This window comes from Lithobates pipiens, unplaced genomic scaffold (genome assembly GCF_037356315.1).
Source record: "Lithobates pipiens isolate NorthernLeopardFrog02 unplaced genomic scaffold, aLitPip1_a1.2 Scaffold_18, whole genome shotgun sequence".
NCBI lineage: Eukaryota > Metazoa > Chordata > Amphibia > Anura > Ranidae > Lithobates > Lithobates pipiens.
In genome coordinates this window covers 99,233,884-99,256,792 of record NW_027507758.1, presented here as the reverse complement: position 1 = coordinate 99,256,792, position 22,909 = coordinate 99,233,884, and the positions used below count along the sequence as shown (strand labels likewise).

General features: G+C 44.4%; 1 protein-coding gene across 3 annotated transcripts in view; it reads left to right on the top strand.

The window, feature by feature from the left end:
- The window catches only part of LOC143987310 (uncharacterized), a 134,658-nt gene that overhangs the window by 29,761 nt on the left and 81,988 nt on the right, over positions 1 to 22,909 (top strand). For all 3 annotated transcript variants that reach the window (XM_077485947.1, XM_077485946.1, XM_077485945.1), the window contains exons 9-10: positions 6,286 to 6,397; positions 8,169 to 8,344. In XM_077485947.1, coding sequence (XP_077342073.1) covers positions 6,286 to 6,397; positions 8,169 to 8,344 — 288 coding nt within the window. The remainder of the gene's footprint in view (positions 1 to 6,285; positions 6,398 to 8,168; positions 8,345 to 22,909) is intronic.

Here is a 22,909-nt window from a genome sequence, read left to right as displayed (position 1 = left end):
TTCATCAGGAAATCCATCTGTAGATAGACACAAGATTAATGACAAGGTAATCAAAAATATGTAAAAATGGTACAATTAAGTAAGGGAGGGGAAGAAGTCCGGGTGCATACAAAGCACAGGGCATCACCGGTAAAGTCTTCCGCGGTGACTGGGGGAAATTGACAAATCAAGGGGCTGGAGTCTGAGTGGAATAAAGTACATAAGGTAAAAATGTCAAAACTATTTGGTACTAAGTGAGGGAATGCCCCAGGGGTGTGATGACTAGGTGATTGAAATGTTGTTAAAGTTAGAGTGGTGCAAAAAAAGGGTGAGAAAAAAGAAGGAAACGGGTGAAGAGAAAAAAAAGGGAAAAAAATGGTGATGCAAACTGTGGATAAATAGTGAAAAAATAGTGAAAAACAAAAATACAATCAATTGGATATGAACAAACCAATAACCTCAAGAACTGCAGCAGGCAGATGCACTGCTAAGGAAAATGGGAGACATGAGTGGACAGAAATGAAAGAAAGAGAAAAAAGGAAAAGAGAGAAAGAAGGGGACGAAAAGAGAGAGGAGCCAAAGGGGAAAAGAGAAAGGGAGAAAGGAAGAAAAAATAAAATAAATCCCTGTTCTGACAGGGGAGGAGAAACAGATCGTCTGTTCCTACTAAGATGGTCTCATCCTCTAGTCAGTTATATCCCCTCACAGTTAGAAACATATCTAGGGAACACGGTTAACCCCTTAATAGCCCCCTAGTGTTAGCCCCTTCCCTGCCAGTGACATTTATACAATAACCAGTGGCTATTTTTAGCTCTGATCGCTGTATAAATGTCAATGGTCCCAAAAAAGTGTCAAAAGTGTCCGATCTGTCTGCCGCAATGTCTCAGTCCTGATAAAAATTGCTGATCGCCGCCATTACTAGTATAAATCTATCCTCTATTTTGTAACTTTTCCACAAACCAATCAATATACACTTATTGCGATCTTTTTTTCTTTTTACCAAAAATATGTAGAAGAATACATATTGACCTAAACTGATGAAGACTTTTTTTTTTTATTTGGGATATTTAATGTAGTAAAAAAATATTGTTTTTTTTTTATAGCTCAAAAAATAAAAACAGCAGAGGTGATCAAATACCACCAAAAGAAAGCTCTATTTGTGGGGAAAAAGGGACATACATTTTGTTTTGGTACAACATTGCACGACAGCACAAATATCAGTTAAAGCGACGCAGTGCCGTATCGCAAAAAGGAAGGAAGGGGGTAAATTCTTCCGGGGCTGAAGTGGTTAAGACAGGGAGCTGCAGTTCGCCCCCCCCCCCCCTGTCTTTATTCTGATTGGCTAACTGACTTTGATTTACAGCAACAGGAGCCAATGGCACTGCTGCTGTGTCTCAGCCAATCAGGAGGGAGAGTCCCAGACATTCGTGCACTTTGCTCCACAGAGATGGGGCTCTGGCAAGTATTGGGGGGCCAAGGGCTTCTGCATACAGAAGGCTTTTTATCTTAATGCATAGAAAGCATTAAGATAAAAACCTTCTGCCTTTAAAGCAATACTTTGATTTAAACAGGCCCTAAGACAACTCCGTACAAAATTTTAATCAGAGATCTGAAAGCAAACAGCTTTTGCTGTGTTCTCTTTTTAGAAAATTCATAGTGTGTTGTAAATCTTGGGCCCTAGGCATATTTAATGTTAAATAGTCAATAGTACAATGGTTAACTGGTTAGCACTTCTGCCTAGCAGCACTAGGGTCATCGGTTTGAATCCCAACCACAGCACTAACTGCCTGGAGTTTGCATATTCTACCTGTGCCTGGGTTTCCTCTGGGTACTCTGGTTTTCTCCTGGAGTCTGAAAACATGCCAGTAGGTTATTAGGCTTGTGTCCCAATTGGTCCTAGCATGTATGAATGTGAGTTAGGAAACTTAGATTGAGGGCAGGAACTGATGTGTATGTATAATATACTGTATGTGTAAAGCGCTGAATAAATTGATGATGCTATATAAGTACCTATAATAAATAAATAATACCTCAGTTGAAAAAAATTGCCCCAATCCATAATAGTTTTACTTAGTCGTTATATAGATAGAAGGTTAAACAAAGAATATGATTTTCTGTCTTTTTGTTATATGCTTGAGACTATTGAGGCTATTTTCAGATGAGTTCATATCTACAAGGTGACCTCTTTTATGAGGGAGACAGGTTAGAGAATTGGTCCAGATCTTTATTGCTTTCTCCCATAGTAAGCTAGGAAACCACATGATCTGACTGCTCTCATTTGTCTATGAACACCCTTTCATTAATCTTATATTGTATTACACCCCATTTTCCTTAATGCAGTATTTTACCTTGCACTTTTTAATGATACAATATATTTTGCATTTGTAACAGTTTTTTTCATATTTGTGTATTAAAACCCCTTTCTGATGATTTGAAAATCGTGCACGTTTGTAATAGTCAAAGAGCATTAAAGTAAATCCTCTTTCTCTTCAGGGGTTCCAATTGTATTTACTGCCTCTAACATCTAATGGGTTAATGTATAGCTGTCTTATTAAAGAAAATCCCTGATATATTATTCCTGTGTAAAGGCATCCTTTGATCTGTGTAGCAGAAAGTTTAAGTATGAGGTTAGTAGTTATGCCACTTTATGACTTGCTACAGTGAACTTCATTAAATTTAACAAGCACAATAAAAAAAAACAATGTGATAATGCATCACTGCTTACGGTGTCTTGAACCATGGCTCTGCTGCACACACTTGACATGTTTATACCATTTCACAACTTCTTTTACCAGTACTTTGCAAAACAAAGCAAACCTCCTTACTTTCTGGCTGAGCACCCTTAAATGACATTTACAACAAAGGCTTTATTAGATGATTTTTATTATTATTAAATTATTTTTGTTTTCTTTTTTTCTTGATTTCCATTGGCAAATGATTTGCCAATTTTAATAGTTTTTCCAATATTCGATTGCATAAGAAGCTCTACTAAACACTATTGTTTAGCTGAATTGCATAATCGCTTTTTATTTTTAAATGTATTACTTTATGAATTATATTTAGAACTTACCTATTAGGGTATCACCATAGCTCCAAATATGGAGAAACATGTCAAGTAATTGACATTTTTGTTAACGTATCTGGCCACTCTGAGACATGAGAATTTTTTTTTTAATGCAATCTGTACAGGTCCCTGCTGTGGACACTGAGATCTGCTACAGGCTAAGCGATCTATTGCTGCTGCTGCAGATTATTGTTGCTGCAGCCCAGGGAATCTTCTGTTTATTTTTGATGCTGGAATTTTTTTATGTTGCTGCTGGGGGTTGATTGTTATTTTTGGAGGGGTGGGGGGATTTACTGTTGGAAAATGTATTGTTGCTGCCGGGGGATCTATTTTCTAAAAGACGCTGGTGCGGTTAGGGGGGGTAGGGGGTGGAGATGAGGTTGACCCAGGGGACAGTGGGGAGAGAATACCTTATTCTCAGAGTAAAAGGCCCTGCTAATATATGAAGTGTGTCTATAAAGTTTGGTGAGTGGTCCAATATCTCAACGTCAACGTAGGCCAGGTGGCTACCCAGAGACACGTTAAATAAGCACCACCTACCGTGGAGTACACGTGACCATCAGGATAAACCCACTGCGGGCAGTTGAACAGTTAGTGGGAGAGGTAGGGTCACAGTGCAATGCAGCAACTGGTGAACATCAAGTTCTGCTACAAATTGCGGAAAACAGTGACAGAGACACATGAAATTTTGGTGCAAGTTAACAGGATGGAAGGCGTGTGCAGGAAATGTGTTTACGTCTGGTTCAAATGCTTTTGTGATGGGAAGTGACTGAGGATGAGCCATGTATGGGTCAGCTGTCGACAAACAGAACCCCAGACATGATCAAGCGAGTGCAACAAATGCTGGCATGAGATCAGCGATTGACCCTACGATTGGTGGCAGAAGAATTGGACGTTAGCAAGGACATGGTGCGCGCCATCGTCTGCAAAGATTTGGGTAAGCGGAAGAGCTGTTTCCGGTTTGTGCCGGACAAGCTCACAGACAAACAGAAGGTAAAACTAATGGAAACCTCTGGAGATTTCATTACCAAATGTGACCAGGATTCATCCTTTCTGTGAACCATCATAACAGGGAATGAGACCTGGTGCAACCGGTTCAATCTGGAATCCAAGCAGCAAACGATGGAATGGTATTCACCATCTTCCCCGCGACCCAAAAAGAGTCGCCTGCAAAAGTCCAAGGTCAAGATAATGTTTATTGCCTTCTTCAACAACCATGGCATCATACATCAGGAATTTATTCCTGCAGGTCAAACCGTGAATCCCGCATTTTACGAGGACGTTTTGAAACGTTTGCCATGTTCGGCCAGAGTTGTACAAGACCAGACAGTGGATGTTGCTTCACGATAACATGCCTGCACGCGGTGCTATCTGTGTGCACCAATTCTTGGCTCAGCGTGGTATACCTGTTCTCGATCATCCACCATACTCCCCTGATCTGGAGCCTGCAGACTTCTTTCTGTTTTCCTGAACAGCATCATGAAAAGCACACATTTTGTGGACATGGCTGAAATCCAAGACAGCTGTTCTGCGATCAATTCCTAAAGAGGCTTTTATGACAGTCTCCAGAAACTTTATGAACGTTGCCAAAATTGTGTTGTGAAGGATGGTGATTTTGAAGGCCAATAAAGGTAATTTGTTTGTTACCTCTGTTTTGTTTTTTGCTACCATTCACCCAACTTTTTAGACACACCTCGCACACCCATCAATTGTCATACTCGTAAATTTTTCGAGGCTGTGGATTAGCACTAGCACAACATGAAAATGTCACCTACAGATTTTATTTATTCTATTGATATAAATATTGCTGCTTATGCCGTATACACACAACCGGACTTTCTGGCAGACTAGGTCCGATGGAATCAGTCCGTCGGACAATCCGATCGTGTGTGGGCTAATCCAATCATTTTTAATTTAAAAAAATCCGATGGACCTAGAAATAGAACATGTTTCAAATATATCCGATGGACTCTATTCCTATTGGGAAAACCGTTCTTCTGTATGCTGGTCTGATGGACCAAATACGACGCAAGGGAAGCTATTGGTTACTGGCTATTGAACTTCCTTTTTTAGTCCCGTCTTACGTCATCACGTTCAAAATGAACAGACTTCGAACAGACTTAGTTGTGTGTGGCCAAGTCCGTTCATTCGGAAAGTCCATCGGAACTCCGCCAAAAGTCCGTCGGGAAGACCGCCGGACCTAGTCTGACGGAAAGTCTGGTCGAGCGTACGCGGCATTAGAGGTATTTGGATTTGATTATTTATTAATTTTAGCAATTTGTAGCAACTTCCCTCTTTCTAATTAAAAATCATAGGTTGAATTCCAATACAAATTTAATTTCACACCCACCAATAGTAATCTGTACTTCAAAGTAAGGATTTATACAATGAATGATTATTAGCACAAAGGAATAGTGCACAATTTGACCTATAATGTTATGTATCCTTTTTATATAGATTTAGCAGCTTAGAGTTATTTAGAGGTGAAAAAGTTTTTATTGTTTTACAAATCAAAGAAAAGGACACAACAGGAAAATATCCATATGCGAACAGTAGTGGCTATCGTCCAGAACTTGTCATACATAAATCAAAGATTTAAATTCAGTGGTTGTGTCACATAAGGTGGACCAGGCTAAGTGTAAAAACCATAAATAAGTAGATTATATAGGCATCATATGAGTGGGATATCAAATACATATGAGATGGACAGCACAGTGGTGTAGTGGTGTAGTGGGTAGCACTCTCATAAATCAAAGATTTAAATTCAATGGTTGTGTCACATAAGGTGGACCAGGCTATGTGTGAAAACCATAAATAAGTAGATTATATAGGCATCATATGAGTGGGATATCAAATACATATGCGATGGACAGCACAGTGGTGTAGTGGGTAGCACTCTCACCTAGCAGTTAGAACAGGGTCACTGGTTCAAATCCCAACCACGACACTACCTGCCTGGAGTTTTTATGTTCTCTCTGGGTTTCCTCCCACACTCCAAAGACATGCTGAAAGAAAAAATAAATAAATACGTATGAGACAGTCTGCTGTGGCTTCCAGTATTCAGACCCATAGGGTGGACAAGGAGGTCATAGCCTGGTTGCTTAGAGATATTTTGACTCAATTGTTTTTTTGCTGAAGGTATTAATTGATTTATTTATTTTATTTTAACAAATGCGTATTTTGTTGCACGTATAACTATCTCTATTAACTTATTTATCCACCCCGCTGACCTTTTTTCACAGGAAAGAAATTGGGAGAAAAGGCTCCAACAAATTCATAATAAGGATACAGACCAGCTTTGTAGTCATGCAGAAGAAAATACACGCTTTTATAAGAAGATCCTACTAAAGTCAGGTGAGCATTTGTTTTTAATATGTTTAATGTATCTGCCAAATAAAAACTTTCTTCATACTGTGACCTTAAACTGCCTGCAAAGTATAATTAAAGTTCTGGGCTTGCCTAATAAGGTAGGGTAAGGAGCGATGAAGATATGCCAAGCACAGTAAACATGGAGGAGCAATGGAATATCTCTATAATAATTTAGACCAGCCAGAAAAATGAAAGTGGATTGCTGATTGGTTATTATGTGTGACTGAACTTTGGAAATTGCTCTTTATTATAAAGCTGAAATACAGGCAAAACTAACATTGTAAAATACAATAGACATGTGTATTGTTACATGAACTTTAGTGCCTTTTGTTTTTGTGCAAAAGTTTCCTGTAATAAAGACCCGTTTATGCTATCTCTCCATGTACAGGGTGACTAGTCTTGTATCTGTCCCCTGTAGTTATCTCAGCAGGCATACTAAAGTTGGTCATAGATGGATGGTTTTTATTTTGATCAGCCAGCTGGCTGATCAGGAAAACGAATGGATACCCCCTGCTGCGCTATCGTATTCTGACAGTGGGACTCCTCAACTGTGAGAATATACTGATCCAATAAAAAATTTCCAACATTCCCATTTGAGAGAAACCAATTATTATTATTATTATACAGGATTTATATATCGCCAACAGTTTACGCAGCGCTTTACAATATAAAAGGGAGACAAAACAGTTATAATACAATAAAATACAAGAGGATTAAGAGGGCCCTGCTCAGAAAAGCTTACAATCTAATAGGGTGGGGCAGGTGATACAAAAGGTTTGTAACTGTGGGGAATGAGCTGATGGAAGTTGTAAAAGATTAGTTGGGGACGTGATAGGCTTTCCTGAAGAGATGAGTTTTCAGGGATCGCCTGAAGGTAGCAAGAGTCGGGGATAGCTGGACAGGTGGAAGTTCCAGAGGATGGGAGAGGCTCCGGAGAAATCCTGGAGAAGAGCAGGAGGAGGATTGACTTTTGACTAGCAGGAATGGCCATAGATGGATCAAAATTTGGCCACTGCCTGCTGAAGCGGACGAAATTTCAGTCCATCTATAACCAACTTAATGCTTCTCCACTGTATACAAAACTAAAAAAAAGTTTTTGCTTGTCATACACTTTATTTTATTTTTAATTTTTTACAATTCCCACTAAATATGTACCTGCTGAGTGTTAAAATTATTCTTAAAACTGACTGCACTGCAAAGAAAATTATGACATCTGATTGGTTGTTATGGGTCACTGCACTTTACCCTGTCATAGTTTGCAGAAATAGCGCAATGCCGGGATTTTTTTTACACTCTACATAAATGCACAACACCTATTACCGTTATTACCGTACTTTATTAGGGCAGTCAGGACAGTGAGAGGTAAATCTCTGATTGGCTATTTTGCATTAATGTCATTTGTGTATTGTTCTTTGCATTGTGTATATGCTCACACAATGAATTGCCATTTTCATAATGTAGTAGTATCTGTATATCAAACCTTAATTTAAAAAAATAAAAAACATTTAGCAGCTAACTCCATCCAACAGGTATATTTTAGTTTGCATGCTACTGACAATAATTCTGACAATGCTGACCCATAATGGATCTCCCTTGGGTTAATACTTATCTGAAGCCCCAATCTTGAGATCTTCACATTGTGACACTACACAGCCTTTTCAAAACATCCTCAGTCAGGTCATGGGTCTGGGAAGATCAGCTGAATTGCAAAATTAAATAAATATATAGTGAACAGTTATTATACATTGAATTTCAGGAGATAGGCTTGACAACAAGGATGGAATGTTAGCTCTGGATGCCTTGAACCAAACTGCAGCTGCCTATGCTTCAGCAATTAAGCTTCAACCAAAGAACCCCAGGTTCCATTTTCTTCTTGCCATAGCCTTGGAAGAGCTATATTATGCTGCAGAAATCTACGGGTTAAGGAAAAAAGTAAGTGTGATTTAATGGTTTATGTTCAGCCTGTCAACAAAAATAGGATTTTTATAACAGCTCACCTGTGAAATCCTTTTGTTTTGAAGTGCATCACGGGACACAGAGCCATAGTAATTACAGTCCACCTTCAGGTGCGGGACACTGGTACACCCTAAACAGGAAATTGCCTCCCTATATAATCCCTTCCATACCGGGAACATCTCAGTTTTGTGGCAAAGTAATACACGTGTATACTAGAAAGAGGCCTGGGACCTCTGTGTCCTGTGATGTACTTCAAAAGAGAAGGATTTCACAGGTAAGCTGTTATAAAAATCCTATTTTCTTTAATCGTACATCACAGGACACAGAGCCATAGTAATTACTATGTGGGATGTCCTAGAGCAATGCCAACAGAGGGGAGGGAGACAGAACAGAATTAGGGTACCATGAGATCAGAGGACTTATACTGCTGCCTGCAGTACACTACGCCCAAAGGTGACATCCTCATGTCTTTTTACATCCACCTAAAAGAATCTGGTAAATGTATGGATTGAAGACCAAGTTGCGGCCTTGCAGATTCAAGCCATGTACGCTTAGTCATGCACTGCCCACGAAGCACTAACAGCCCTAGAGGAGTGCGTTTTGATTTGAGAGGGTAGAAACTACCTCTTTAAACCATAAGCTAGAACTATTACTTGTCAAATCCATTTAGAATAGTGGATTTCCATGCTGCCTGTCCTCTTTTAGGCCCTTTAGGCAATACAAACAAAACATCAGTTTTCCGAATCTGAACGTCGTATTTAAGTAGACTGCTCTCACCACATCAAGAGAATGTAGTGATTTTTCTTCCACAGAACAGGGTTCTGGGAAAAATGAAGATAGAATAATATCCTGGTTTAGATAAAAACCTGATACTACCTTCGGTAAAAAGTTAGGATGAGGACGCCATACTACCTTATCCTTGTGAACAATAATAATATGGATCTTTACAAGAAAAAGCAGCCAATTCTGATAGCCTTCTTGCAGCAGATATGGTTACCAGAAAAAATAGTTTCCTTGTCAAAAAAGGACCAAGGGAATATGTCGTATCGGTCCAAAAAAAGGCTGTTTTGTAATGCCGCCAAAAACTAAATTCAAGTCCCAAGGGTTCAGGGGTGACCTAACTGGGGATTAAACCCCAGAATGTTACCCCCTGAATAAAGTTATGAACCAAAGAAAGCGAAGCATGTGGTATTTCTCACCCCATCTGCAGAAAGTTAAGGATTCTGCCTTTGACCTATTTCCTGGGGTGCAAGCCCTGGTTTCACACCAGGAGACATATGCTTCCCAGACTCCATAATATATAATTATGGAGGCCCGCTCCCTTGCATTAATCAAGATAGAAACCACTGAACCTGACAGCCCACATTTCTTCAGAGTGTGGGTCTCAATAGCCAAACCATTAAATTTAGCGTTTGTAAAGTAGGATGCAATACCAGACCTTGCGAAAGAAGGTCTGGCCGCGGTGGTAGGGTCTATGGGTCCCCTATTGTCATCTTTATGATCCCTCCATACCAAGATTTCCTGGGCCCCACTGGAGGCCACAAGAATCACAGACTTACCTTCCTGCTGGATCCTGCGAAGAAGTCGTGGACGCAGGCAGAATATGAGGGAATGCATAAATCAGTGAGAACCGATTCCACGGGAATAGCAAGGCATCTGTTCCACATGCTAGCGGGTCCTTTGTTTTTGACACAAAGTTGTCGATCTCTTTGTTGAACCTGGACGTAAACAGATCTATGTCTGGGATCCCCCATCTTTGACATATTGAGCGGAAGATATCGGGGTGAAGGAACCATTTTCCCAGGAACAACTGCTGGCGACTCAAGTAGTCTGCCTGCCAATTTTCTATTCCTAGAATGAAGACCGCCGATAGGCAAAGTACATTGTTTTCTGCCCAAGATAGGATATGATTCACCTTTCTCTGGGCCGCACAACTTCTTGTGCCCCATTGGTGATTAATATAGGCCATTGCTGTGGCATAGTCCAATTGAATCCTGGCAGGACAATACCGTAAACTGAACGTTCAGGCCCTCAGAACCAAGTGCTCTGCCTGAATTTCTAGAATGATAATGGGCAAGGTCATCTCTGATCTGGACCACTTCTGTGGTAACTGAAGGAAGGATTTTACCCTTTGCAGATTTTTGGATATTAACCATAAACCATATTAACCATAAACTGAGGCTCCGGCTTACCCAGCCTACAGTACCTGGTATTTCCAGGTGGTCCATCCGGGTGCTTAGCAGGCCTGACCCTTCTTAGCCTCCAAGATCAGCCAAGATCGGGCGCTTTTATGTATTCATAGGCTTTGGAGTCAGACACATTGGGAATCTAGAGATTGAACCCTTTGTTCCAAGCCGATAGGATAATGTTTTGCAGCAGTCTCGAATGAAACTGAGCATAAGGAACGGCCTTGAATGAAGCCACCATCTTTCCCAACAACCTCATGCAAAGTTGAATAGAAGAATTCATCTTCCTTCGATCACTTAAATCAGTTCCCTTATGGCGCTGATCTTTGCCTGGGGCAAGAATACCGTTTTCTGAGTGTACTTATGATCAGACCCAAGTATCTTAGATCTTAGCCCTTTTCATGCTTTTAAAGAAGATTTCTTCTAGGCTGAGAAACCGACCTAGATATTCCAAGTAGTTGAATGTGGTTGTTAGGAACTTCAGGTATTGAGTCTGTCTTAGTAGAAGGGGACCTCTCTTACGGCTCTGGTTCTGGTCTCGCTGGAATGGGGACAGGGAGACCGGAGCGCAGTGGGGTAGGAGAGTCCAGCCGGGAGCAGTAGCAGGTATCCGGAGATGAGGGTTCTCAGGAGCAGGGACTCTCAGTAGTAGGAAGGCTGAGGACTGCAGGCCACTGGATCAGGTTGGATGGGTCCTCAGGATACAAGGTAGTGATGCAGGAACAAGCAGAGGTGTCAGGTACAAGCAGAGTTCGGCAACAGGAGATCAGTTCAGGAAGGGTCAAACAAGCCGGGGTCGGAGCAGGAGAGGTCAACAAGGTCAGACGGAGCCGGGTCGGATATCAGGTAGGTAGCAGGTAAACAAGCAGGTATACACAGGCACGAGCTGCAGACGAGACAGCACAGAGCTGCTGCAACTGTGCCTTTAAAAAGGGCCACTGGCGCCAATCGTGCTAACGCTCGCCCGTGCGTGCGTGTACCGCGCGCACACACGAACGGCGTGCACCCGCGCGCGTTGGAAGACGCTCGTGCCTACGACGACCCGCTGCACGAACGTGCACGCGCGCACGGAGAGCCGATCGCGCAGGACGAGCGGATCCCTGACATTGCCCCCCCACAAGGGGCAACCTCCGGGTGCCCCTAGTAGGTCTTTTCTCTGGGTGTGCAGCAAAGAAGGCCTGTATTAGTCTATTGGCATGTATGTTAGTAGCAGGTTCCCATGAATTACTCTCTGGGCCATAGCCCTTCCACTTAATCAGAAACTGACCTTGTCCCCGTCGTCTTCTGAAATCCAAGATGGCCTCCACTTCGAACTCCTCACTGCCGTCAATCAGCACAGGATCGGGTGGTCTTGTTCCTCTACCAGGGAAGGGGTCAGGTATGACAGGCTTGAGTAGAGCTACATGGAAGACTGGGTGTATTCTCATGGAATCGGGTAAAGACAACTCATAAGATACCTCGTTAATCCTCCTTTTAACGGGAAATGGACCCAGAAACTTTGGTGCCAACTTCCTGGAGGGACATGCTAATTTTAAATTAGAGGAAGACAGCCATACCTGGTCCCCGACTTGAAGGATCAACTCTCCCCTTCTTCCTTGATCGAAACTCTTCTTGCTGTCAGCCTGAGCCTTGGTTATAGCCTCCTGCAGGATCCGGTTGTTCTGCTGAAGAAAGGATACTGTGTCCTGAACTGCTGGTACATGCGATTCTGTAGGGATATCGGGAAGAAAAGACAGGTTAAAACCGTAATTGGAAAAGAACGGGGACTGCCCGGTGGTAGCATGGCTGGCATTGTTGTAGGCGAATTCCGCCAAAGGTAACAGGGAAACCCAATCGTCCTGGACAAAGGAAGAAAAACATCTGATATACTGTTCGAGGGTTTGGTTGGTGCGTTCTGTTTGCCCGTTAGTCTGTGGGTGGTAGGCGGAGGACAAGGCCAATTCAATTTTCAGAGCTCCGCATAAGGCTCTCCAGAAACGGGAGGTGAATTGCACCCCTCTGTCAGATACAATGTTGGTGGGGACCCCGTGAAGCCTGATTATTTCCTTAATAAAAACGTGAGCCGTTTCGGTAGCAGAAGGAGTCCCCTTCAAGGGAAGAAAGTGGGCCATCTTAGACAGACGGTCACACACAACAAAGATGGCGGTACAGTTCTCAGAGGGGGGGAGTTCTACGATGAAATCCATAGTAATCATCTGCCAGGGGCGGTCGGGTGCGGGGAGAGGCTTAAGCAGGCCCCAGGCCCGATTCCTGGGAATCTTATTCCGGCAACATACTGGACAAGAGTTCACGTACTGCTTGCAGAACTCCCTCATGCCTGGCCACCAGAAGGAACGTTGTATCAGCTCTAAGGTCTTGCGGACACCAAAGTGACCCGCGAGTGGATGGTCATGGAGGAGCCCCAAAACCTTAACTCTCACCTCCTCAGGAACGAAGATTAGGTTGTCTTTCCAGAGCAGGCCCTCTCTGGATGTTAATGAGATTCCTGGGGGACAGGAAGATGTGGAAGAGGCACTCTTGAGCAAAGAAACTAGGCCCGGTTGGATGAGAAGAAAGGAGTTAGCAGGGAGGATAGTATCCGGAGGTGCAGAGTCCTTAGGATTGTCAAACATGCGAGAGAGTGCATCCGGCTTGGTGTTTCTTGATCCAGGGCGATAGGTGATGTGAAAACTGAATCGGGAGAAAAAGAGGGCCCAGCGGGCCTGCCGAGGTTTCAGTCGTTTAGCGGTGCGGAGGTATTCGAGATTTTTGTGATCCGTGTAGATGAGCACGGGGTGTACCGCCCCCTCCAGTAAGTATCTCCACTCCTCCAAGGCCGATTTAATGGCAAGTAGTTCCCGATCTCCTACATCATAATTCTTCTCCGCTGGAGAGAGTTTTCGGGAGAAGAACCCTACGGGGTGCATCAGGTCGTCTTTACCAAAGCGTTGGGAGACCACCGCCCCTACTGCTATCTCGGAGGCGTCTACTTCCAGAATATAGGGTCTAGATGGATCCGGATGACTGAGGATGGGGGCAGAGGTGAACAAGTCCTTGAGTTTTTCGAAGGCGACCTGGGCTTCAGGACTCCAAAGAAAGCGCATATTCTGCTTAGTAAGCTGGGTGATGGGGGAGATAATGGCCGAGAACCCTTTAATAAACTTTCTGTAGAAATTGGCGAAGCCTACAAAGCGCTGGACGCCTTTCTTGTCGGTGGGGGCTGGCCACTCGAGAACAGCAGCGACCTTTTGCGGATCCATCCTGACGCCTGCTGGGGAGATTTCAAGGCCAAGGAATTGGATCTCTTGTTGCTCGAACTTACATTTCTCGGCCTTGGCGTATAGTCCATGTTGCCTGAGCCGAAGTAAAACTCTGCTGACGTGCCCCCGGTGCTGTTCCAGGGACCTGGAGAAGATCAAGATATCGTCAAGGTAAACGATGACAAAAATGTCCAGGAAGTCCCGGAAGACATCATTAATCAAGTGCTGGAAGGTGGCTGGGGCATTGCACAATCCAAAAGGCATCACCAGATACTCGTAATGCCCAAAACGAGTTCGGAACGCAGTCTTCCACTCGTCGCCTGCTCGTATACGGACCAAGTTATAGGCTCCTCTCAGATCAAGTTTGGTGAAAATAACAGCCGATCTCAATTTTTGAAAAAGTTCTGGGATCAGAGGTAGGGGATAGCGGTTTTTAATCGTGACTCTGTTCAGTTCCCGATAGTCTACACAGGGTCGGAGGGTCTGGTCTTTTTTAGTGACGAAAAATATCCCAGCCCCGGCAGGGGATGTGGAGTGACGGATGAACCCCTTCTTGAGGTTTTCGGAGATGTATGCCTTCAGAGCCTCCTGCTCCTTCTCGGATAAGGGGTAGACACGTCCAAAAGGAATCTCAGCCCCAGGGAGGAGCTCAATGGGGCAGTCGTAAGGACGATGCGGAGGTAAGGAGTCAGCCCCCCGTTTACTGAAGACATCCAGAAACTGATGATAAGGCTCTGGAACCGATTGACATAGGTCCAGGTCTGGATCTAGACAGAGGAGTGTTCTGGATTGTGCAGGAGCCCCAGAGAGGCAGTGGTCCTGACAGTAGGTGGAGAGGAATCTTACCTCCCCAGAGGACCAGTCAATGGAGGGGTTGTGGGCTTGCAGCCATGGTATGCCCAGAATCACAGGAAAGAGTGGTGATGAAATGACATCAAGAGTTAGTAGTTCCGTATGTCGGCAGGAGGTGGAGGTGGGTAGAGGAAGGGTCTCATGAGTGACCCGGCCGGACTTGATCTGAGAACCATCGGCCAAGAAGATAGAAAGTCCATGAGATTTCGGCTGAAGTGGAATGGAATGCAGGTTAGTGAAGGCAGCGTCGATGAAGCAACCGCAGGCTCCGGAGTCAAGGATGGCTTTGACGTGGATCGTTCTTCCATGAAGCTGAAAAGAAAGCAGAAGGGCAACATGTAGAGAGTTGGAAGATGAGTTAACGAAACTGCGGGACACAGAAGAGAGGCACTTACGAGGCTTCACAGGGCAGTTGGCCACATAATGTCCGGAGCCGCCACAGTATAGACACAAGTTCATATGTCGACGACGGGCACGCTCCTCCGGAGACAGAGTAGGTCGGAGTAGTCCAAGCTGCATAGGTTCCTCGGGAGCAAGAGAGGTACTGGCAGGCCCCTTTTGAGAGGGCGGAGAGAAGAACGGATTGGGAGACGGGGTTCTGGCGGTCATCCAGGCAGGTCTCAGAGGTTGAGAAGAGCGTTCGGCCTTCCGCTCACGGAGTCTACGATCGATCTGGATGGCTAGAGCAATTAAGTCCTCTAAGGCATCTGGGATACCAACTCGGGCTAGTTCGTCCTTGAGGCCTTCAGACAGGCCCATGCGAAATTGGTGTCTAAGGGCCGACTCGTTCCATAAGGTATCTGCACTCCAGCGCCTAAAGTCCAAGACATAGTCCTCGGCCGTCCTACGGCCTTGCTGGAGCGCAGTTAATGCGGATTCTGCGGTGGCAGTCCGCTGGGGGTCATCATAAAGTTGTGCCATCCCTTCAAAGAAGGCAGAGAGAGTCTGAGTAAGAGGACTGTCATTCTCCAGGAGATGGTGGGCCCATGACTGAGGTTCTTCTTGCAGGAGAGAAATGACAAATCCCACCTTAGTTGCTTCCAGTGAAAAAGTCCTGGGCTGGAGGGCAAAGTAAAGCTGGCAGGCATTACGAAAACCCCGAAACTTGGAACGGTCCCCAGAGAATCTTTCCGGAATGGGAACCCTAGGCTCAGGTGGAAGCATCACGACTGCCGGATGAGTTGCAGGCTGGACTGGAGGAGACTGAGGTGCAGTGTCCGGGGATCCCGAAATGGAGAGATGTTGGACCCGCTCTTCCAATCTGGTGTAGCCGTCTTGAAGGGATTTCACGGCCTGGGTGAGAGCCGCAAGGTGAGAGCAAATCTCCTTCATGGCGGAGGCCCCTTCTGCAGACTCAGACATGGCTGTCTCGTACTGTTAGGAACTTCAGGTATTGAGTCTGTCTTAGTAGAAGGGGACCTCTCTTACGGCTCTGGTTCTGGTCTCGCTGGAATGGGGACAGGGAGACCGGAGCGCAGTGGGGTAGGAGAGTCCAGCCGGGAGCAGTAGCAGGTATCCGGAGATGAGGGTTCTCAGGAGCAGGGACTCTCAGTAGTAGGAAGGCTGAGGACTGCAGGCCACTGGATCAGGTTGGATGGGTCCTCAGGATACAAGGTAGTGATGCAGGAACAAGCAGAGGTGTCAGGTACAAGCAGAGTTCGGCAACAGGAGATCAGTTCAGGAAGGGTCAAACAAGCCGGGGTCGGAGCAGGAGAGGTCAACAAGGTCAGACGGAGCCGGGTCGGATATCAGGTAGGTAGCAGGTAAACAAGCAGGTATACACAGGCACGAGCTGCAGACGAGACAGCACAGAGCTGCTGCAACTGTGCCTTTAAAAAGGGCCACTGGCGCCAATCGTGCTAACGCTCGCCCGTGCGTGCGTGTACCGCGCGCACACACGAACGGCGTGCACCCGCGCGCGTTGGAAGACGCTCGTGCCTACGACGACCCGCTGCACGAACGTGCACGCGCGCACGGAGAGCCGATCGCGCAGGACGAGCGGATCCCTGACAGTGGTGACCATACTTTAGTCTAAGCGGGCTACCGACTGAACTATCAAGAACAGATCGTCTAGGTAAACCATAATTGTTATACCTTGGGCCCTTAATCTGGCTAGAAGAGGTGCCAGAACCTTTGTAAACACTCAAGGTGCAGTAGCTAGACCGTAAAGCAGAGCTACACACTGAAAATGAAGATTTTCCACCTTGAAAAGTAGATATTACTAGTGAGAAAGGAAATAGGCATATGGAGGTATGCAACTTTGAATCAACACCAGAAGTTCTCCTCCTTGTAGGATGAAGATAACTGATTGGACTGGCTCCATACAAAAAAGAGTGGTTATAGTCAGGAACTGAATTTAGATTTGTGAGATCCAGAATGTCCATTTGTATTTAACCAAACCCCAACCTCTGCTCTTACATGGGGGCCAGCATGCCAAAAGATGGTCCAATGCTTAAGAGAAAGACTTCTTTTTCTCTGGATCCTCAGGAACATTTGATCTGAGAAAATGAGGAGACAGGAACTCTTGGAACTCCAGTTTGTACCTTGGAGCTATTGAGGAAGTCCCCCATTCGTCTTGACACTCTTCTGGCCAGATCCTTGAGAACTGCAGGGAATTCCCCCCTCATAAGAAGGCTTCAGTATCTTGTAGGTTTCCTCCCCCAAGACCCCTTGTGTCCCTGGGGATAACTCTGAGGATTACCTTTTGAACTTGACGGCGGAAGCCGTCGTGACTGCCTGGAGGCTGATGCCCCTGGCACAGAAGAAAGAGCTTTAAAAACAAAAATGCATTTACTCCATTTCTTAAATGGCAAAAGAGATACTTTATCCACTAGAATTTCTTTGGATGTATTATCAAAAACATCCCCAAATAGCTGTTTCACTGCAAAAGGAAGACTAGCCAGGAGCTTCTGCATGGTGCTTAGCGATGGGCACAAGCCCTGAAAGATAGAATCTCTCAAAGCAACTATTGCAAACATAAAGCTGCCAGATCCTGGGCCTGCTGAGCAGGATAACCTTGAACACCTGTTTAAACTGATCTCTCAACAATTAAGCAATTACTGTAGGCGCAGGCTGAGACACTCAATCTGCCAGAGAAAAAAGTGTTTTTCTTTTTTTAATAGGAATTCCAACTTTTTATCCATTGGATCCCTAAGCATTTGAGCATTGTCTGCTGGATAAGTCAAACACATTAATTGTTGATATACCCTACTTAGTGAATTTCCTCCACCATAGGATAAAGTGTGAAAACTTTTTAGGAGAGACAATAATGCTTATCTGGATGATCCTCTCAGATACAAAGAAAAAGACATGCACAGCTTGAGGAGGCTTTAGCGACTCCAAACACTCAGTTAAGGGTACATAAATGTGGAGCGGACCTTTCAGAAAGAAATTGCACCATCAGTCTTAAGATTGAAACAGTTGATTCTCCCGCATTTGACACCCAGAAGAGGAGTCTTCAGTCTCACCACGGTCCCCTGAGGGAATTTGTCTTCTCCTGCCCCTAGTTCCTCATCTTGAGGGTCCTGGGCAATGGAGGAGAACCTGTCACAATTTGACCCATACTGGGATACAATTAAAGTCGCTATACTTTTTTTTTGACCCTATCATGGCTGAGGAAAAAATATATTTTTAGTAAAATAAACAGGGGCTGCAGTGCTGACAACAGTTGCAAACATTTCATGGCCCCGATGCTCACTCTGACCAGCCACCCTCTCTCAGGGGAGCATGCCATTTGTAAAAATTAGTAGGCTTTCCAGAGCTTGAGGGAGACCCTTTTAGCTCTTTTTTGGGGGTGTTTCAACTCCCTCTTCTGACCTTAGCCTGAAGCACAAAGCAGAGGTACTACCAGAAGAAATTGCATCTACTGCTTGAGCAATAGTCCAGCCACTGCCACTGCTATTAATGCTCAGCCTGATGCAAATAGTAAATGTGTCAAATAGGAAATGCCTGTGTCACCAAAACCTCTTTCATGCTCCACTTTTCTCTTATGTCTCTCTGATAATTTTGCAGCCAGCACAAATGGAATTTTTTTTTTTTTTTTTAAAACACACTCCTGCGTTGGAGGACACCAGTGGTGATACTTAGGCATGACAACATTTACTTTAAAGGAGACATTTCATAAGAAAATTAAAAAATTCCTTAGAAAACTCCACTTACCTTTCCCACCACAGGGTTTTCTGTGGTAAAACCAACAGACCCACTCTTCACCCTTCACGGTGGGTTCCCGTTAACAATCCTTCAGGAACTGGGGACCCTCGGAGAACCCACAATCCTGGACCTGTAATAGCACCCTGCCAGTAAAACTTTATGGCCTTAATACCAAAAGTACTGGATCCCGGGTTCTAGCTCTCTAAAAAGAGAAGCGTTTACAAGCAAAGACCTCGTTTCTTCAGACACCAGGCCCGGGTACCATTCAATTTGGCCTAAAAGACACTTTGAATGGTTCCGGTTGCATAGCTAGCCCCAGCAAGGATTGCTCCAGTGGAGCTCAGCACTTATTTTCAATACATGTACAAAAACTAGCACACTAAATGATAGGTTTGTATTAAGGCAGCCTTGTTGCAAAAATGTATTATTAAAGAGGTTCTCCGGTCTGAAAAAATAAAAATAAATTAAAAGTCAGCAGCTACAAATACAGTAGCTGCTGACGTTTAATAAAAGGACACTCACCTGTTCAGGGATCTAGAGCTGTCCTCACCTGGGCCGATTCTTCTCTAGTCTTCGGTTCCCCAGCTCCAGCATGCTTACTGTGGGAAGCCAGCTGTGACTCCTCGCAGCTTCACAGCTGGGACCCCACTGCACATGCACGAGTCGCACTGCGCTTTGTGACTGGATGCACAGCCTCCTGGACCAGTGAAATGGGGGCGGGTACCTGACAATACTAGGTGACTGCTCCCCCCCACCTAAAAAAAATGCCCCAAAAATTAAAGAGGATCGGAGGAGGAGGCCAAAAAGCAGAACTTTCATTTTTTCAAATGTTAAGTTCTGCTTTAAATTTTTTGTTACCTTTTGAAAGAAGTCAGAAAGTGTCGTAATGACCACTGTCTGCGTGAAATAAAATCATCTCCCCATGTGCACATACACATCAGTACATACGTAGAGGTTATTTTTCTCTTGCCCATACTAAGTAAAAAGGATATTTATATTGCTGTTCCAAAGCTGGCCATACACTAGTAGATCTTAAACATTCATATGAAAAAGTATGTGAAAATTCTCAGTACATTCAATGACTTGCCGAATATCAAATATCAAATAATAATATCAAATAACTTAAAAATGTCATCTACCCGAGCCGCTGCTCCGTGTGTCCATTCACACACGGAGCCGTGGTTTGGCCCCACCTCCTCCATCTCTTAATTGGCTTACTGGCTGTGATTAACAGCAGTGGGAGCAAATAGCCAATCAGGAGTGCGAGCCCCCAAATAGGCAAGGCTCTCGTGGTAGGATCGAGAGGGGACTTGGGTAAGTATTAGAGGGGCTGCTGCAAACAGAAGGTTTTTTTAACCTTGTTACCTTCATGCATAGAATGCATGAAGGTAAAAATCTTGTGGCTTTACAACCACTTTAAATCTTCATTACTCTAAAACAAAAAACTTGGATAAAGTTCAACTTTCACCACCATAATTTTCAAAAACAGCCTTGTAACAAATTAATACTGTATTGTTTGTCTAAATCTATTTTCAATTAAAAAAAAACATTGGAAAAGAAAAACAGCCTTGTAATCACCCTGCAGGCTTGTTTTAATATGGCGAGGAACAATAGGCAAACTGCAGTAACGCCAAGCAAAATTTTTTAAATGATCAGAATTCAGAAGACTCAGATTGGATTGGTTGCTATGGACGATTGCATTTACTTATCATCATTACACCAGAATTAAATCCAAAACCAAAAATGTTATATATTGCAGCTTATGGGCTGAGCACCCCCCTGTTCGGTTTGCAGCAGAACTCCCAAACAGGAAATGTTCAAACCCTATTGAAGTTTATGGGAACCGAACAGGAAAAATCAAAAGTACCCATTTTGAAGGCTTATATGCAAGTAATTGGCCATAAAAGGGGTATGGGGGTCCGGGTAGTGCTCTGGGGGACATGTATCAATAAAAAAAATATTGATAGTTTTTTCAGGAGCAGTGATTTTAAATATGCTTAAAGTGCAACAATAAAAAAGAAAAAATATTATAAATATAGTACCTGGGGGTATCCTTAATGTGCCTGTAAAGTTGTGCATCTGTAGCATGCATAAAAAAATGTTACAGCAAAAATGAAATTAGTCAAATCCCATTTAAAATGACACACAGTTACAATTGCCGACACCGGGTTGTTGAAAAAATAAAGAAATAAAGGATGTGGGTTCCCCCTAAAATCCATGCCAGACCCTTATCCAAGCCTGCAGCCCGGCCGGTCAGGAAAGGGGAGGGGATGAGTGAGTGTCCCCCCAACCATACCTGGCCACATGCCCTCAACATGGGGGGGTGGGTGCTTTGGGGCGGGGCAATTAACATTTGAGAGGTTTAAAATAGTCATGTAGTTAGTCCCAACAGAGTGGGACTAAACGGTCCAATCCTGGATGGGAAGCACAGTATTTGCTCGCTGATGGTGCAGAAGGCGAGGATAGATGATGTCACTGGCATGCCACACGTTTCCTGAGCATGCGCACTGCTGGTGACATGGCAGCCACACTCCTTTTTCAAGTTGACTAGTGGGACTACAAGGTGCTGCCTTATAAGGTGTATGGGGGGGGTTGGAGGGGCTGGTACAGATATTCATTAATAGCACAAGAGAGGAAGGTGGATCCTCCACCTTCCTAATTGTCTGTGGACTTTTCTTCCATATCTGTTGGACATATTTAGCATTTTCCCCTGACATATATGTCTTATACCTTATGGGAAAATTTGTGTTCAGTCCCTTGCGCCTATAGTTGTCTTATTCTCATGCTGTGGTTGTCAGGGTCTGCGGACGGGTGGCTTATCAGAATCTAGAAGCCCCCTTTAACAAGGGGGCCCCAGATCCTGCCCCCTGAATTGGTACTGGGTACATCATACCCCTACCCATTCACCGAAAAAGTGTCAAAGTAATAACCACAAGAAACAGTTTTTGACAAATCCTTTATTACATTTAAAAAAAAAAAAGAAAAAATTGTGTAACACAATGTAAATCCATCATAAATCACGGTGCCTGCCGGACCCAAAAAAAATAAAAAAAATAAAAACGCTCTTGTCTCCTGGGAGGCCTCAGGCCGTATGCCCGCTCTGTGCTTTGATATTTCTTATAATGTCACATTGTCACATGGGGGTGCGGGATCTATGGGTCCCCTTGTTAAATGGGGCTTGCAGATTCCGATAAGCCCCCCCCCCACAGACCCGAAACATCTACCCCCCATGTTGAGGGCATGTGGCCTTGTATGGTTCGGGGGGGGGGGCGCTCGCTCGCCCCCTCCTCTTTTCTGACCTGCCAAGCTGCATGCTCGGATAAGGGTCTGGTATGGATTTTGGGGGGCCCCACGCCATTTTTTTTTTACATTTTGGTGTGGGGTTCCCCTAAAAATCCATACCAGACCCAAAGGGCCTGGTATGGACGGTGGGGGATGCCATTTTTTTCTTTATTATTTCTAACGGCACTTTTTTTTATTTCAGCTGTCAGCGGGGAAACTCATTGACAGCTGATAACTCATCGGTTGTTAAGGACACCGCAGCCAGCTTCCAGGCCCTGCTTCTTAACAACCAGCTTACACTTCTTCCTCATTGGGCAAAGCTCTGCCCAATCAGGGCGCAGAATGCACTGCGCAGCGCTCAGTGCATTGCAGAGTGTTTGTCTGGGTGAACAGCCGGCAAACACCCTGCAAATTCGGATGTTCTGCAATTGGCCAAACAGGCAAATGTTCAGCCTGAACCCATGCTCAGGCCGAACCATTCGCCCATCCCTACGTTACCAATCATTAGATGTGGTGGCTCTATTAGTTCTCTTTTTTGGGGATTTTTTCCCCCTCTGTTTTCACCTGCTGATCTAACCAGTAACACTCTTCCTGTGTTAGAGTGCCTATACTGAATAAAGGAGAAACATAGACACCTTTGGAACGCAGCATTGTCAGTCTGGGGGAGGGGAGTGTTAAATGGGCTAGTTGTAAAGTGGTTGCAAACCCTCCCCCACAACTTTGTCCCATGTAAATCAGCATAAAAAAACCCTAACGAACACTGCTTGTAGATATCTCCTTACTTGCTTAGTATTGTTGTAATCCTTGTTGTTCTGTAGAATGAAGTCACTGAG